Source organism: Cheilinus undulatus, linkage group 13 (genome assembly GCF_018320785.1).
Source record: "Cheilinus undulatus linkage group 13, ASM1832078v1, whole genome shotgun sequence".
In the NCBI taxonomy this organism is placed as follows: Eukaryota; Metazoa; Chordata; class Actinopteri; order Labriformes; family Labridae; genus Cheilinus; species Cheilinus undulatus.
Genome location: NC_054877.1, coordinates 8,971,945 through 8,988,372, shown reverse-complemented (window position 1 = coordinate 8,988,372; position 16,428 = coordinate 8,971,945). Strand labels below are relative to the sequence as shown.

General features: G+C 40.9%; 1 protein-coding gene across 1 annotated transcript in view; it reads right to left on the bottom strand.

The window, feature by feature from the left end:
• adcy8 (adenylate cyclase 8 (brain)) overlaps window positions 1-16,428 on the bottom strand; it is a 157,196-nt gene that overhangs the window by 22,927 nt on the left and 117,841 nt on the right. The window contains exons 8-12 of the mRNA XM_041802430.1: window positions 15,189-15,289; window positions 14,710-14,911; window positions 12,431-12,520; window positions 11,570-11,742; window positions 5,187-5,265 (exon numbers count right to left, since the gene is read on the bottom strand). Of these exons, the coding sequence (XP_041658364.1) occupies window positions 5,187-5,265; window positions 11,570-11,742; window positions 12,431-12,520; window positions 14,710-14,911; window positions 15,189-15,289 (645 nt within the window). The remainder of the gene's footprint in view (window positions 1-5,186; window positions 5,266-11,569; window positions 11,743-12,430; window positions 12,521-14,709; window positions 14,912-15,188; window positions 15,290-16,428) is intronic.

Genomic DNA, 16,428 nt, shown 5'->3' with positions numbered 1-16,428 from the left:
ACACAATGGTAGAGTGCTTTGTCAGGCATGAAAAGGCATGAAGATGAGAAACAGTCATTTGTGATCAGACTATGAATTTGCAAGTTAACTTGGAGAGCCATCTGGTTAAAAAAAACTTTGTATTAGCAGACAAGCTCTGTTAGAATAACTGAATAACATCCCATCATACACTATTAGATGGGTCGGGTTAGGAGCTGTCCACGCCCTGCAGGTGCTGATTCTCTCAGAGTGTGGGCCAACTTTCTCTCTCAGTAGGCTTTCATAATCATCCATGAAAAGAAGAGCGTGATATACATCTTTAGTAAATAAACATGTGGGGTGCTAATTTGGCTGCTAATTCATGCTGACGTTTGTGTCCAAGCTTGTGGCTCCTTTACCACGTCTCTGCTCTCCTGTCCCTGTTTCTGACTCTATCCACTGTCCTCCTCTCTGAATAGAGGCATGGAAGCACCAATAACCTATCTTTAAACAATCTTCTATAGTTTGATAGTTGTTAGAACAGGAAGGAAGTGTGTCAGCAGCCCTCACCTCTGCTCACATTAACCTGCATGATAAGAGCGGGTGTAGCCATGACCGTTCTGTTAGACTTGGTGCACTCAGCTTGGACCCATTTTTGCCACCTTTTTGACACTTTCAACATGTTTTACCCCTATTAACCTATCTTTGGCCCCTTATGCCAATCGTTACCCCATTTTTAACTTTGTCTTGCCACTTTTTGCCCAATTTTGCCATGTTTTCTTTATCACTTTTAACCAATTTTTGCCAGCTTTCAGCCACCTTTTGCCCTCTTTTGCCACCCCAGTTGGCTGTGCCCCAGAAACCTCTCCCCTTTATCCCCCCTTATGGGCCACCTTGACTGTTACATTGTTTAAAAAGTTGATTTTGTGTTGATATGAATATGGTGTGCCTTGAGATTTTGGCTCAGCATTAGGTGTGCCTTGGGTGAAAAAGTTTGAGAACCACTGGATTAAAGTATGTGCACATACCCAAGCTGGTAGATGGCGATACTCCGTTCACCTACCACCACGCCTAGTAGCCACATTACTACTACTACAGCTGGTGCCTTTACATGACTACCAGGCAATGAGTCAACTGGTTATCTGCCCTGGCTGCACGTTTGCACTGCAAACAAACCACTCCACTGTTGGACTGGAGGAAAGGATCAACCACCTCTTCAGGGCGAGCTCGGATCGCTTCACACATGTCGAAGAGGAACAACTTCTCCAAGGGATTAAGGCAGGAAATCACCCTTAAACTGACTCTATAAAAACAGTAGTTAAAGACAGAAACCCTCATGGTTTCAAAATAAGAGCCTTGTTTTCAGCCTTGATAATGTCGCAGAAACAGGAGGCAGGGTTTATGAAGAACAACCTCATTTGGCTTCTCTGCTCTGCTGCTGTCTGTTCATTACATTAAAGGACTCTCCTCTGCTTTAAGAGAAATAAAAACATCTGAAAGAGTGGCAATAATGCTTGACTCAACATTTAAATGCATGTAAAGCAGTTACAGTGAACTCTTCATCCGTGTGAGCCTGAAATCACCCTGTAATCATCCATCCGTCTACTCTTTTGTATCGTTGATCAAGGTACGTATAAAGATCACGTATAAAGCTGTGTACTTGCAGCTCAAATATAATGCAGAGGAGAAAATACGGGTAAATGTTGTTTTATACACTTTAAACAAGCTTTGAATGAGAGCTTGTAATAAGAGAGGCAGAGCAGAATAAAAGAGCGAGTCTCTTCCATCTTTCTGCTTTAATGCGCTCTTTTTTCACAGCACAATGAAATCACTTAAAAGAGCCTCTGAAAGGAACACTAACTCCTGTTTTTCTGTGTATTTTCTCAACGAGAGATCACAGCACCGAGGGTTTCTCAGCTACAGAGGACAGAGATGCCTTGTTCTTCTTTCAGAATCCAAATGATGAAGCGGCGGTGTTATTCCTGGGTTTAGTGTTTTTGATTTATTAACCATGATTCTGTTGGATCTCTGCTCTGAGCTGGAGACCGGCTCCGCTCTTCACAACCACAACAGGCCCAGAGAAAGCTCAGGCCCTGAAATACTGAGGAGCAAGCTAGCAGCATGAACGGCACAAAAAGGGGCACAATTAGTCTAGTTTTCAGACTACTTTTTGTTTTTCAACCACAACCGAGCCCTCCTCAGTCTCTCTACACGGTCTGAACTGATTGACTTTACAACGTTTTAAAGCAAAAGTCGAACTGTAGACAGACAGCACTGCAGGCCACTGTTTTCACATTCTCTCTGTCTCTTCATCTCTTTCCACGATCAATAAACAAACAATAATTCATGCTTATCATCAAAAGAAGAGAATTCTCCTGCATAGAAGTTAAAGAACAGTCTTCTGATTATTGATTTATGGGTCTCTAGATAGCAGAAAATGAATGTAATCATCAGCAGTGAGAACAGCATGCCTTACTAGTGCCAGTTATTAAATTAAAGCCTGACTCCATCATGTTTCGAACATTTCCAAAATTGTATTTTGTATAAAGTCTAGAATTTATTTGTCCATAAGAAGGGGGAAGTGTCAAACTTTTGTTATTAATAGCTGCAGAAAAAGTTAGAATCCTGGATCTGCGCTTGGTCCGTCCTGATTTCACTTGTAAGTGTGTGAACTCCAGCCGTGCTCAACTATCTGACCGTAGTATGAGCACTTAAAACTCGGGTTTTGGTCGTGTGTCATGAATGTCTAACTGGTACAGTGAATGCTGTACCACTGGCTTGCTGCGGTCCTGCTAATGAGCGGCTTGGTGCTGCCAAACTTGTGATGGAAAGGCAAATCAGCACGGCTTGGTTTGGCTCGGAGCAACCAAAAGTCATAGTAAAAAAGCCCCAAAAGGGTGTTTTTATGTTGGAAATGATTGCTCCCCCTCCCCTCTACCCCCTAGCTGGCTGCCCATTGGTCTGCAAGGTTGACTTATGGAGGCTTATAAGTGGGTTTAGTGATTTCTTCACTGAGCACTTTTCCCTCCAGTAGAGCACAAGTATCATGTGCTTATCTGCAAATATAAAAAGGAAGAAGCCATTGCAGTTACAAATCCAAATCACTGAGGCAGAAGGTGACCTATAAACGTTTGCACAGCTAGGATTTCTGTTATGTAGTGGAAGCTTCAATGGTGTCTAAAACTGGAGTTATTTTGAAGTTTCTGCTCATATGAACAGTTATACAAAGAAAAGGGTAAACACACAAACTTCAGTACCAAATCATTTCCATCCATCTTTTCATTTTCTACACCGCTTATTCCATTTGGGGGATAAGGGGGCTGGAGCCTATCCCAGCTGTCTTTATGTGAGAGGCAGGGTACAATGTGGGCTGGCTGACATACTGAGACAACCAGGCATGCACACACCTCCAGCCAATTTAGAGTCACTAATCATACCTGGAGAGAACCCATGCATGCACAGAGAGAACATACAAACTCCAGGCAAGAAGGCCCTGACCAGGAGCTGCCATGCAGGCTACAAATAATTTCAACTGCGCTAAAATAAAATAAAATATAAAATATAGAAAATAATAGAATAGAATATGAAATATAAAATATAACATAAAATATAAAAAATATAAAACTTAAAACATAAAATATAAAATATAAAATATAAAATATAAAACATAAAATATAAAAAATATAAAACATAAAATATAAAACATAAAATATAAAATATGAAATATAAAATAGTGAATGTAAAATATGAAATGTAAGGTGGTTAAAATGGTAAAAAAGATGAAAATGTGTCAAAAAATGAGTGAAAAGAGACTAAATGGGAAAAAAGTTGCATTCAATGGAAAAAGACAGCTTAAATGGTTGAGAAGTGGCAAAACATGACAAAAAAGTGGAAACAAAATAGCAAAAAGCAGGACAAAAAAGGCAAAAGCTGGTGAAAAGGGGCGAAAGAAGTGGCAAACTTGGGCTTAAAAAGCTGTAATAATGGATGAAAAGTGGCAAAAAAGGAGGAAAAATTGCAAATAAGGGCAATAGAAATATACAAACAAAATAAATAAAGGTTGACAATTTAAGCCAACTGTACAAGAGTTGGGAACAAACTGATTAAAGGATCATTTCTGAGGTTAAAGTTTCCCTCTTTTGAGGGAAAAATTTCAAATTAAGACATTAAAGAGCCATGAGTCATCACAAAAGAACCACATGTGGCTCAGCAGCCACATGTTGAGTATCACTGCACTAGAGTGAATGGGGGTTACATTATAAGTAAACATGTTATGACATAGATGTCAACTGCAGCATCCTGGTTGGTGGGTTCAGAACTCCTCATTGTATCTGCGGTAATTGTTCAATAGCCAGTAGGTGTTCTAAGGTAATCACATGGAATAATATCCTACAACTGTGATGTTATGATGAGGTGGCCCTAAAGGGTCTGGAGGTCCAGGTATAAAATGCACAGCACGCCACTGGTCCGAACAACTCAAACCATTAACTCTGCACTTTAAAACATCAGGAACACATTTGGCATTCTGCTGCAGAGCATAAACCATCTCTTTTATTTGCTCTCTTCTGTCTTGGCCTGATTCTTCCCACACAATCAGTGTTTCAGAGCTGCGAGAGTTTCAGCCCCCCGCTGTGAGCTGTCATTGTCTTTGCTTTACAAACAAGTGCTGCGACTGACCCTGGGAGAATCAATATGCCGGCGGATGGCTTCAAATGTGGCCGCTCTCTACTTTTATGAGGCTACAAAGGAGCGTCAATTACGGTCAGCTGTCCTCCATCTCCGACCAAGGCTGAGCCGCACCATCAAAGGTTTCCACAGAGAGAGCGTTACAGCAGACTTCCTCAGGCTGCTGACTCCTCTGCTGCTTTATAAAAATGACTCCTTATTGTTTGAAGGAGTTGATCGTCGTCAGCCATTCAAGGAGAGTCACTCAGGTCAGATTATAAAGAAAACCTGACATGATGATGCTCTCCGGGATTGTGGAGAGTTAGTCTCTTATGATCACTTAACCCAACAAAGCGCACAACCAGCATACTGCAGAAGGAGGTCATAGTCTGGGAGATCATGTTTTCAGTAAAACTACGAGCCTGTATTATTGTTGAGATAGGAAACATAGACTTCAGCCTCCTTATCCTGACTAAATCATCTAAATTAAGACCACACAAAGCAAAGATATTTTCTGATTCTACTGGATGATTAGGAGAGAGTAGCTGCTGCTGGGATCTCACCTGTTGTCCGTGGTAAAACACAGCCAGGAGGAACATGGCCATCAGGAGTAAAGACGTCTCTTTGGTCCCCAGGAAATTCCTGTCAGAATAAAAGAGAGGACACTGATGAACACAAATTTTTTATGTTTAGTTACATTCCTTTGAGTTATTATGTTATAAATATGTGAAGCAAAAAGTTGTTTTATGAGACTTTTTATTTGACTAAGGTGCAAAAACTCAAATTTTATTTAATTTTCTTTTTCTTTTTTTTCAGCTTACAATAGGAAAATTGGAAACCAAACAAGAGATCATGTTTTTTTAGACAAAAGACAAAAGAAAATAAGAGGTAAAGAGAAAAGAGAAAGTGACCTAATCAATATCCCATTATGTTTTAAAGGGGACATACTTTACCCTTTTAGGACAAGTTTATACTGTTCTCAGAGGTCCCCAAAACATGCCTGTGAAGTTTGTTGCTGAAAAAATCCTCAAGTATTGGATTCTTGTATGCCATTTCTGTGTCTGTGGCTTTAAATGTTAGAGCTGTCTGACTCCGCTCCTCTCAGGAAATGGATGTGGCTTAACAGAGGATGAAGGAGGAGGATCAGGAGTAAAAGCGGGAACTTTCTTCCAAGCAGGGAGGGCCAACTGAGCCTGGGGGTGGGGCTAACTCTCCACATGACATCATGAGGGGAAAATCTGAGAACGGCTTGTTTTAGCACATTTTCTGAAAGTTGGAGAGGGGTGTGTGTGGATTTTCTGCTATGTGAGAGGATTGTGGACAGGCCAGGGGTACATTTTTTTGTTAGAAAAGCCTGAAAAAGTGATTTTGCACGATATTTCCTCTTTTCAATGTCTTTGTAAACTATTAGGAGCTTGCTAATTTTACCCTGAAACAGTTAGCTGTCATGTTCACACATGTCAAAATAAACCGGGCCAAAGAGGAGGAGACATTTTTGTTTTGGACCAAATTCTCCAAACAGTCCAGGTGTGAAAGCCCACTAAACTGCAAATTCAGCACACTATGTCTGCACGGCGGTTTTGCTGTGTGCACCTCTGCCTCCTGGATGCATTTCATCAAATGCACATTTGAAACTACCAGTTCATGCAGGAATTCAGAGATCATATGGTGATGATAAGTTCAGTGTGAGAAGAGTGTGTTGCCTTTCATTTGAGTATTCTGTTTTGCTTCTACTATGGATTACTATATTAGTAGGTTAAAGGTGAAATGATTTGTTGTGTCAGATAAAACCCTGTGGTTATAGACTCTTTCTCATCCATGGCATCGTATCAGCTGTGTGACCCTCTGACCCACTGATGAGCTGTGGTCTGTGCTCCTGATTGTTATGTAATGTTGATATAGTGATCAGATTTACTATCGACAGTCGTTGCATGGTGTTGCATTTAAAAGTTAATGGATGCTCTGTAAGGTCTTATCCTGTTTGGGTCGATCTCTACATAGATTGAATGTTTTGGCAGCGAGTGCCGCTGAAAATAGACTCGACTGATTCTCCAGCTGAGCAGAACAGAGTGGCACTGTTGGCGTAAACCCAGGATGGTCTAGAGCAATGGTTCTTTGGGTAAGGACCCAAAAGTGCATCGTGAAGCCCTTTTCAGTGGGTCACGGATGTCTGCCTGGGAAAAAAAATGTGCAAAATGTCTATGACACTCTATAAAAGAAGCATGTTTTGTCCTGTTTCATTGTTTTGCTACATCTTTTGTACTGTCTGAGGCCCAAGCTCTACTGTGTTTACTGAATACATGTTTGACCAAAAAGATCTCCAAATTTGGGTTGAAATTCTTCTTGAGGAGTTGATGGTGGTCTAGAGCATGTGGTTGGATTGCAAAGATTGACTAGAGTGGGAGTGGCTTGCTCAAGGGTGTGATCCCAGATACCAGCATGTGGAATTTGAGGGTAAAATGACATGCACACCAGACCCCTACAAGCATTCTTTGCAGCTCTAATGGAAAGCTCTGCACTAAAAGGATTTCATTTTCCTCTCAGTTATATACTTTCATATATTGTTGCAGTAAAGGCCATTGTGTTTGAAGTCCAAACAGGGATGCACTTTGTTTATTTATTTATTTATTTCAGATATTCAATATGCTGTTTTCACAAATTAATTCTAGCCAGTACAGAGAATAATACTGATTTATAAATGTAATTCAGACGAAATTATCAGTCCCTAAAACACTTTAAAGCCAGTCCTTACCAGTCTTTGGCCTGTTTCATTAACAGCTGAAATGTCTGGCTATAAAATATGCCAATTACCAACAAAGTAAATACTCAGTAATCACATATTGAATATTATTTTACCTAAGAAAATGTTGCAAGAATTCTTTAATACAAGTTCAAGGTAATTTTTCTATGACTGACTTCCTGTCATGGCTGATCTAAGGTGATCAACGCTGATTACAACAAACAAAGCCTATCTCTGGGGAAGTTTAGAGCTACTGAAGACTATGAAAGGAAATCAGGGGTATAGAAGGATTGGAGTTAGTCATTGCTGCGGGTTATACAGAAGCTGAAACAAACAGAACTGCAGACAGCTGAGCAGCATAAACCTCAGTGCAGCGGCCAGGGCAAGCATAGGCCTGGGCATCGCAGAAAGGCATGAATCATTGGGGCTGATGCCGACAGCATCATTTCACTTCCCCGTCACTGGGGGTTCACGCTCCGAGCATCCTGGCTAATCAGCAGCAGCAGTGTGGGAAGAACCATCATTAAGAGGAGGACTGGACCAAATCATCCACAGAAGTATTTTTGTCTTTCTTTGGGACTACTCCATATAAACCATTTATGGTTTTAACAGAGGTTACAGTTGAGATCATCAGTTTGACAGTAAGACTCAATCTTCATTTGAAATGTTGAGTTTTACTGTGGTCTCAGGTTAATGGAGCACTGGTTAGTTATTAGTTTGGATGATTGGTATTTTTGGTGGAGGAAGGTATTTGGCTGTTGTACATTTTGTAGCAGCTAATGTGCTTATATGCTAGCTTAGAGCTAACGATGCTAATGTGAAGTGAAGTGCTGTTGTTGTGTATGTACTGGATGTAGGCGTATATTGTCAAATTTAATGCATGTGCATACAGGAAAGTTCTCAATTTTCATTATGTTTGTTTAGAAAACATAAATTAAAGATGGATAAAAGAATGTCTTTCAGCAGTTTCGGAGGTCTGGAAGGTCTGGAACTTGTACAGAAACCGTTAATGTAAGTATTATCTCTTTTATTATTGGGTGAAGCATCACTTTAAGATCATGAGCTCCATGCTACAGGATAAACACAAGTTATCTTGATTTATAACACTTGAAATGTGTCATTTCTTTGATTTCTCTGCCTTACATTCTACTGAAGTACTGAATCAATGCTACTCCGATTATATAAACAAGTAAACAGCGTTTTAATGCATAAAGGACTCAAGTGTGTGACTTTACAAGATGGACAACATGCATTATTGTTGTCCTCTCCTCCTGAGTCTTTATCCTGACCTTTCTGTCTTGTATGGTAGAAGGCTGTAAAGAAAATGACGGTGACTCCCACCGGCACCCTTTGCAGCTCTAATGGAAAGCTCTGCTCTAAAAGGATATCATTTTTTCCTCTCAGTTATATACTTTCATGTATTGTTGCAGTAAAGGTCATTGCTGTAGCACTGTGTGATGAGCTTTCTCACATTTTCAGCATTTACGTCCAGAAAAAAAAGGTCACAGCTGCTCCTGGATGGGCTTTAAGGAGGAGGATGTGACTTTAAAAGGACGAATGAAGAGGGATAGACTATATAGACAAAAGTATTTGGCCACAATTCTTTCTATCAGATCACTTGCTACGTGTGTTTGAAATCAAAAACCTAGCCATGCAGTCTACATTTGCAAACATTTGTGATACAGAATGGGTCATTCTGAAGACCTCAGTGACTTCAAGCATGGTACTGTGATGGATGCCACCTTTGCAATAAGACAGCCTGAATACTGATATTGTTGGAAAGTGGAAGAGTTTAGGAACAACAGCAACTCATCCATGGGTCATTTGGTACTGGGCCGCACCGAAAGACAAAGGAACTTACTTTATTTCCAGTTCATTAACTATCAGAGTCTGAAAGATGGTTTATTTTCAAAAAAGCTTCTCCTCCACTATGTCATCTGTCTGTGCATTCTGACATCTTGACACATGTCGAGACCTTAGTCTTGGTCATGCTACCCAAAAATTAAGCCAACAAGCTACCTAAAATGAGTAGAAAACAGACATCTTTGCGAAGGGGAAAGGGCTCAATGAGTAGACTGAAGCAGAGCCTACCAAGGAAGATGCATTTAAAACAGTGGTTTTCAACTAGGCACACCTAAGATCAAGCCAAAATTTCAAGGCAAACCCAATCCATATCTATGCAAAATTGCCCATTTAAAAACATGTTCTAGTAAGTCTGGTGTATAGCATTATTCAGGCAGGCCACAGAGCCAACCACTGCAACCACAGCTGATCTGCTTTTAAGCATGCTATTGGCTAATCACACTCATGCTACCATATTTAAACTGCTCTGACCTGGCTATGCTTTGCTGCTTCCTCTCCAAGCCACTTTTTACAACACTCCTCCACCCCAGCTCCTCCTTCTCAGAACAGCCAAATAACAGCAATAGTGCAAAATACAACTGCCCCTAAAGAAAAACTATTTATGACTGCAGATCATGTGTGTTTCTTCACAAAGTTGTCCTGACTGAGCTTAAGTTATTGTATAGCTGCAGTAATTATGTATGGTTGTAGAAATTGCTATGGCACACTAGTGTGCCTTACCACACCATTTGAAAACCACTAATTTAAAAGACGACACCAGGAGTACCAAAATACAGGTTTATTCTGACAGCTGATTCTCACACACCCGCTGAGTCAGCATTATGGTGAGTTTATGGTGCATTATGGCATTTGTGTTTATGCTGTTTTTTCATCATTTTTATTTTGTCATATTCATCCACCACACATTGATGGCCGGTCCATGAAAATGCTGCCTTCCATGAAAACCTGTCTGTGGTGCAAAAAAGGTTGGGGGCCACTGGTGTAAAGCACACCAACTGTGTTCCAGTGGAAACGTGTTCTATGGAGTGACAAGTACCGCTTCGCTGTTTGGCAGTCAAATGGTGAGTCTGGGTTAGGTGGTTTGGTGGAGGAGCGATAATGGTATTGGGCTGTTTTTCAGGGTTTGGGCTATGCCCCTTATCTCCAGTGAAGGCCAATCTTAATGCTTCAGCATACCAAGGCAATGCTATGATTCCAACTGTGTGGCAACAGTTTGGGAAAGGCCCTTTTCTATTTCAACATGACAGTATCCCAGTGCACAAAGAAGGACTATGAAGACATGGTTTGATAAATTCAGTGTGGAAGAAATTGACTGTCCTACACAAGGCCCTGACCTCAACCCCATAGAGCACCTTTGGGTAAAGATAAGTATCAAAATTGGGTGCCAACATGGTACTGGTACCTTATGTTGTAGTGCTTGTTAACAATATTGGTCTGAAGACCAGCCTCAAGATTAAGTTTTGAATGTCTTGGTCTAATCTTGGACTTGAAAGCATTTTTACTCTGTTTTGTCTTGGACTGGCCACACTCTGGATTTTTTTTTCAAGTCGAGGCCATCACTAAAGTGCTATTCTTCAAAGTCATTAATGTGATTTCAGATACCTAAAACAATTTTAGACTTGTCGGTGGCTTTTTAATCCCTACAAGGATTTATTTCTGACAAGTAGTTATTTGAACAAGTTTGCTAACATTTGAGATTTTTGCATTGTAGTGTTTTGAAAATAGAGCTGCAGATATTTAATTTTTTGCTGTCAAATTTGTTTAAAGCAAACTCAAATTAAAGAGAGAGTGCTCTTTTACTGTCCAACCTTGTGATCAGGGTCTCAGCTTGATCTCGACCCCAGAAGTCTTGGTCTTGTCTCGGTCTCTGTGCTCTCTATGGTCTCCGGCATGTCTTGGTCTTGGATAGGGTGGTCTTGACTACTAGTACCAATGCATCTGATACCTACTGTACTGAATTACAAAACAGATTTTGGTGCTTCATTTTGGTACCTTGCCACTCCAATGCAATCCCTGCCACTCCAAAGGAAAGGCACAAAATACTTAATGTGAAAGAGTTACATCTGCTGCTTCCTTTTCCTTTTCTTATCAATCATTTACAATTGGAGGCTGTTATATCTGCAAAAGAGAGACCAACTCCATGCAAAAGTACATGTATTTGAAAGCAATGTTGTTACAGTGCCGGATGGTGTGATGGTCAGGTGGCCAAATACTTTTGTCCATATTTATTATGCTATAGTCTTTGCAAGAATTGAGTTTAAACTCTTTGCTGATGATACTGTTGCTTTTTAAGCAGCACATGATGCAAGATACAAGGTTATTTGATCCCTCCTTAGCACGTACTCTGTGTTGTGGTGGACGGTGTCGTAACGAACAAACAGTGAGGTGTAGAAAGCTTCGGTCAGCAGGGAGTAGATGGCGATCATCACCAGCAGCACCGCCAACTTCAACACCGAGTTCAGCCGCAGGAACACGGCACACGTCACCATCGCCAGGACCCCCGTGAACACGAAATACTGGAAACAAAAACAAAGAAGGACATGGTTAATAGTGTCAGAGTCATCAAGTTTCTGTCTGCCATTTAAGTTTCCCTTTACGAGGAAAAAGAAGCCAGATGAACTTCCAAACATTTCAGCATTAGATTCTTAGGGGTTATTTTATGTGACGTGACAAAGCTTCGACAGAGCCACAGAAGACATTGGGCAAATGCTTTCAGAGATTTTTGTCCATTAACCTTGACAAGTACACTGACATCTCTGTGTAAAAGTAGTGAAGTGGCCCTCATAAGAACACATTACAATGAGTTACTAAGATTTAACTGCACCCCAGGCATCTGATTAGCTTAACTTGTCCTTACAATGTCTAATCTAATATTGCATTTTGAATTCTCACCCCTTTAGACATTGAATAATGTTTTCATGCACCCAAAACCAGATCTTATTTGCACAAATGACCCTCTGCAAGGCTCTCCTTATTGAGTCCATCAATCAGCTGCATATTGTATGAGCTAAATAACAGAAAGGAGGCCGGCTCAGTGACGTCCTAGTGGCTCCATCAGTCGTCGGTGTCTTTGGCCAGACCTCCCTCCGGGTGCTAGCAGATGTGTAGGATGTTTAATTCATCATTTTGCTGCCGTCCCAAGTGTGAAAAAACACAACAGATGGACCTGACTGCAAAATTTCAGACACATCATTCGGTGGGTACCTCTGGGTAGAAGCAGATGTCTGGGATGGAGGCCGATGCATTGTACGTCTGGTTCCTGAACGTGCTGGACTTGTCGAAATCGCACCACAGCTGTGAGAGACCAACAGAGAATGTTTTTGTTGTATATTATTAAAGCAGTGCTGCGTCAGTGTTGAAAATAAGATGAGTCAATCTTCAAACATTTTGTCAACAAGATTCAAAGTGATTGCAGATTACTCCATAAAAAAGGAGCTCAGCTTGTGTCATGATGTTGACATAGTACATCTTTAAGTCAACAAGACTTTGTCAATGAGTCTTATGGAGGAGGGCACAAAGCTAGACATGGAGATACCTGTTTCTGTGTCCTAATTGGGACTGTCCTGTTTTCAGGTTCTGTGTCCTGACACAAATCTATAGCACAATTTTAGCCAACAGATGGACAGAACTTTAAGGGATGTAACTGGGCCATAAAGTACACCCCAGCAGCATCTGTGGTGCAGGTGACCCGCAGTCCAAACGGCCCGCCCTTGCCTGACATTCTTTAGGATATGGGATGTACACATCGTTAGCATGTGAAATTAGACACAGTAGCTCATTACAGCTCTGCCCACTCTCAGATGTAAGCTTATATACAACAGAAATTTTATTCACAGTTAAGTTCCCTACAGGCGTGGCTCTGATAAATTTATAAAAAAGAGAGCAGAGATGATCCATGTAGCGGACCAGCTGATCAATGCACTATTAATGCATGTTAGAGTGATTTTCTATGAGACAGCATCAGTTCATTTAAACACTCTAGTCTACGGTGCTGTTTGCACTATTCACACGTAAACTTAGGCCCTGTCCACACTGAGACAAAAATGATATATTGCCGTTTAGTATTGAAAAAGTTTTGCATAAAGATGGAATAATTTCAGGAAATATCCACATAAGCACGGAACCGCTGAAAACTCTGTAGTGCATATGCCAAGCCTGTGCGTGGCGCTGTAACGCTGCCATGGACAGTCACCAAACGAGAGAAGAAGATCACAGAAAACTGACACAAACTTTCTTCTAGTTGCCTGTCTGGTTGTTCTCTGCATTGGATTTAAGAACACCTGGTCTGTGCGTTTCCCGGTGGTGGTAAAGGGGCATCAGATTTTACTTTAAAATCCATAACAAGCTCAGTAGCTTCTGCAGCACGAACACAACCCTGTATTCAGCCATTGCTGTTTTAGTCGGACCCGCGCAGGCATCGTAAGACAGCTATGCTGTGTGTGATGTAATTGTTTCAAGAAAGATATGGATAGCCGTCCACACGGAGACCAAGCGGTAGTCGTTTATGGATTTATGCACTCTGGGACACGTTTTCAAAAAGTATTGTTTACAGTCACCCAAAATGCCATTTCCGTGTGGATGTAACGACGATCCAACAAAAAACTTTTGCGTATACTCCTGAATTCGTTTCCTGAGATAAACTGTTAGGACGGATGTGGGCATGTAGATTTGCGTTACAGGGCTTCAACTTTGACTTTGCATGACTTGACTATGAGTAATGTGAGCTGGATAGCTCAGTGGGTTACATTGTTGATTGTGTTATGGGAGTGTGTGGGGGATAAATCCCAGTCAGAGCACAAGTGTCCAGTGTGGGCCCTTGGACAAGGTCCTCAACAGCAGTAATACCAGTCTCAGATGTAAGTCGCGTTGGATAAAAGCGTCTGCTACATAACATTGTTGTAACATTGTAATCCCAGCCGTCTTTTTATGCTGAGAACTCTGAAACAAATCCCATCCTAGTCAGTCTTTGTATTTCTGCAGTGCATACCATGACCAATCTCCTGCATTTACTAGAAGTGCCATTTCTCTCTGATCTGCTCAAAATACACGCAAAGTCTATTTTTTATGGACCTGCTGCCAGAATGGACCAAGCTGAAGGGAGCAGATCAAACCAAACAAGAAGGCAAGCACACAAGTACACAGCAGAGCATCCTATCAATTTCAAAATAAAACACTGGCTACAGATTGTCAACTATTCCGTCATGATATTAACATTACAGCTAAACGGGAAGAAAATGAACAAATAAACCTCAGGCTGGCAAAATGACATCCTGTTTTTAGGTTCCTTTTATTCCTGCATAAACTTGTGGACTTTACGGGATTAACGAGGCTAAAAAAAAACTTTAATTTGTGTGCAAATGTGTGTTGTTCTGACATGAGGAACAGGTCCCAAAACCTCAGTTTCATCCTTTTAGTTGTGTTTATCTCTAGAGTTCAGAAAATGAAAATATAATCAACCAAATAATTTTGTAGGGGAAACGTACGATATTGATCATGGCTGCCAGGAAGTTGATAAGGATTGACACGAAGATGATGACGTTCCGTGCGGCGTAGGTCTCGTTGATCCAGCAGCACGCTTTGCGAAGAACCAGCGGCAGACATTTGTAATCTTCAGCTGTCGTGACGAGGACCAGACAGGAGTGGAGGACGATGAGGATAGAAAACTGGATCACCATGGTAACCATTCTGTAAAGACACGATACATAGCAGTAACAATGAAAAAAGAATCAGATTTAAGTTTATAAAGTCTGATAAATTATTGTTTTAGGGCATGATTTATTCTATTTATAACTTGATTAATCTAACGGTTAAGGGTAAAACGAATATCTTTAGACTGGAATTTCGACATTTCACCAGATTTCTTCTAACTTGCCTCTCAGGGCTTCCGTAGTTTTCAAGTGAAATTATAACAATGACATGAACAGAACCTACTGTAATATTTAAAACACATGTCCTTTTTTACCTGGCAGATGGAAGCAAGCTCTGGATGGTTGTGATGAAGATGAGCACGATGAAGGCGCACACCAGGTTGGACTTGAAGACCTCGTCCCTCATCTGTGAGTACTGCACCGTGAGAGGAAGAAGAAGAGGAAGAAGAAGAGATAAAGAGGAGAAAGAAGAGGTGAGGGGAGGACGGAGAGACATGTTTACAGACTACCAGAGAGGACTGGACATTTAAAATGCACCTCAAACACACCAAGACACCGGCACGGACACATGCAACGGGTCAACCACAAGCGTTAGAGAGAGACAGGAGCCGGTGGGTTAGCCATGGGGTCCTGGGGAAGGTGCAAAGCTCACGAGCACAATGCTAGCTGTTAGCCGTTAGCTGACACAAACGACAGAGCTACTAGGTAAGCAAACTAAAAAGCTAAACTCAAAGGAGGTTTTGTAAGCTTAGAATATCAGATAGGTTGATCTACATCTAAAAGTTTAAAATGAAGGCAGCGTAGATTTGTGCTAACATTTGAACCCTGTATGCTCTGATTCACGTAGGAGACAATCTGCATTATAATACTATCAAGAAAGCAATTATTGGGTTAAAACCTGTTTCCTCTAAGAACAGGGATTAATAATAGAAAGGTTGTTGTCTTATTTGGTAAAAAACATGAAAATATTTTTCCTCCATGTAAGCTAGTCTTCATTTTTAAGACTTAATTCCTGTTTCAAATCCTGATCAGACAAATTCTTTCTATGCAGAGTTTACATGTTCTCCCTCTGCATGCATGGGTTCTTTCTGGGTATCTTAGCTTCCTCCCTCAGTTTAAAAACATGCGTGTCAGGTCAGTAGGTGAGCCTAAATTGCCCGTAGGTGTGATTGTAAGCATGCCTGGTTGTTTGTCTCTATATGTCACCAGTTAAGGGTGGACCTCTCCTCACACCAGATGTCTGCTGGGACTGGCTCCAGCCCCCCTAACTCCAAACAAGATAAATGATCTAGATGATGGATGGAAAAATGAAGGCTGAACAAGCTTAGTTCCAATAGAAATGAATGGACTTACAACTGACTGGCCTCTGCAACCACAGCTAAGTGCACAGTCTTGTCCATTAATTGCTCAACTGGGGATATTTGAATGTATTCTGAGTAGAATTTCATATTTTTTTCCTTTACGTTGTATTTCTTTAAGCCTTTCAGAGCTTATATTTATATATAGTTCAGATTTGTATGTATTAGTTCTGTTCAGTGTCATCCGTTTAAAGCA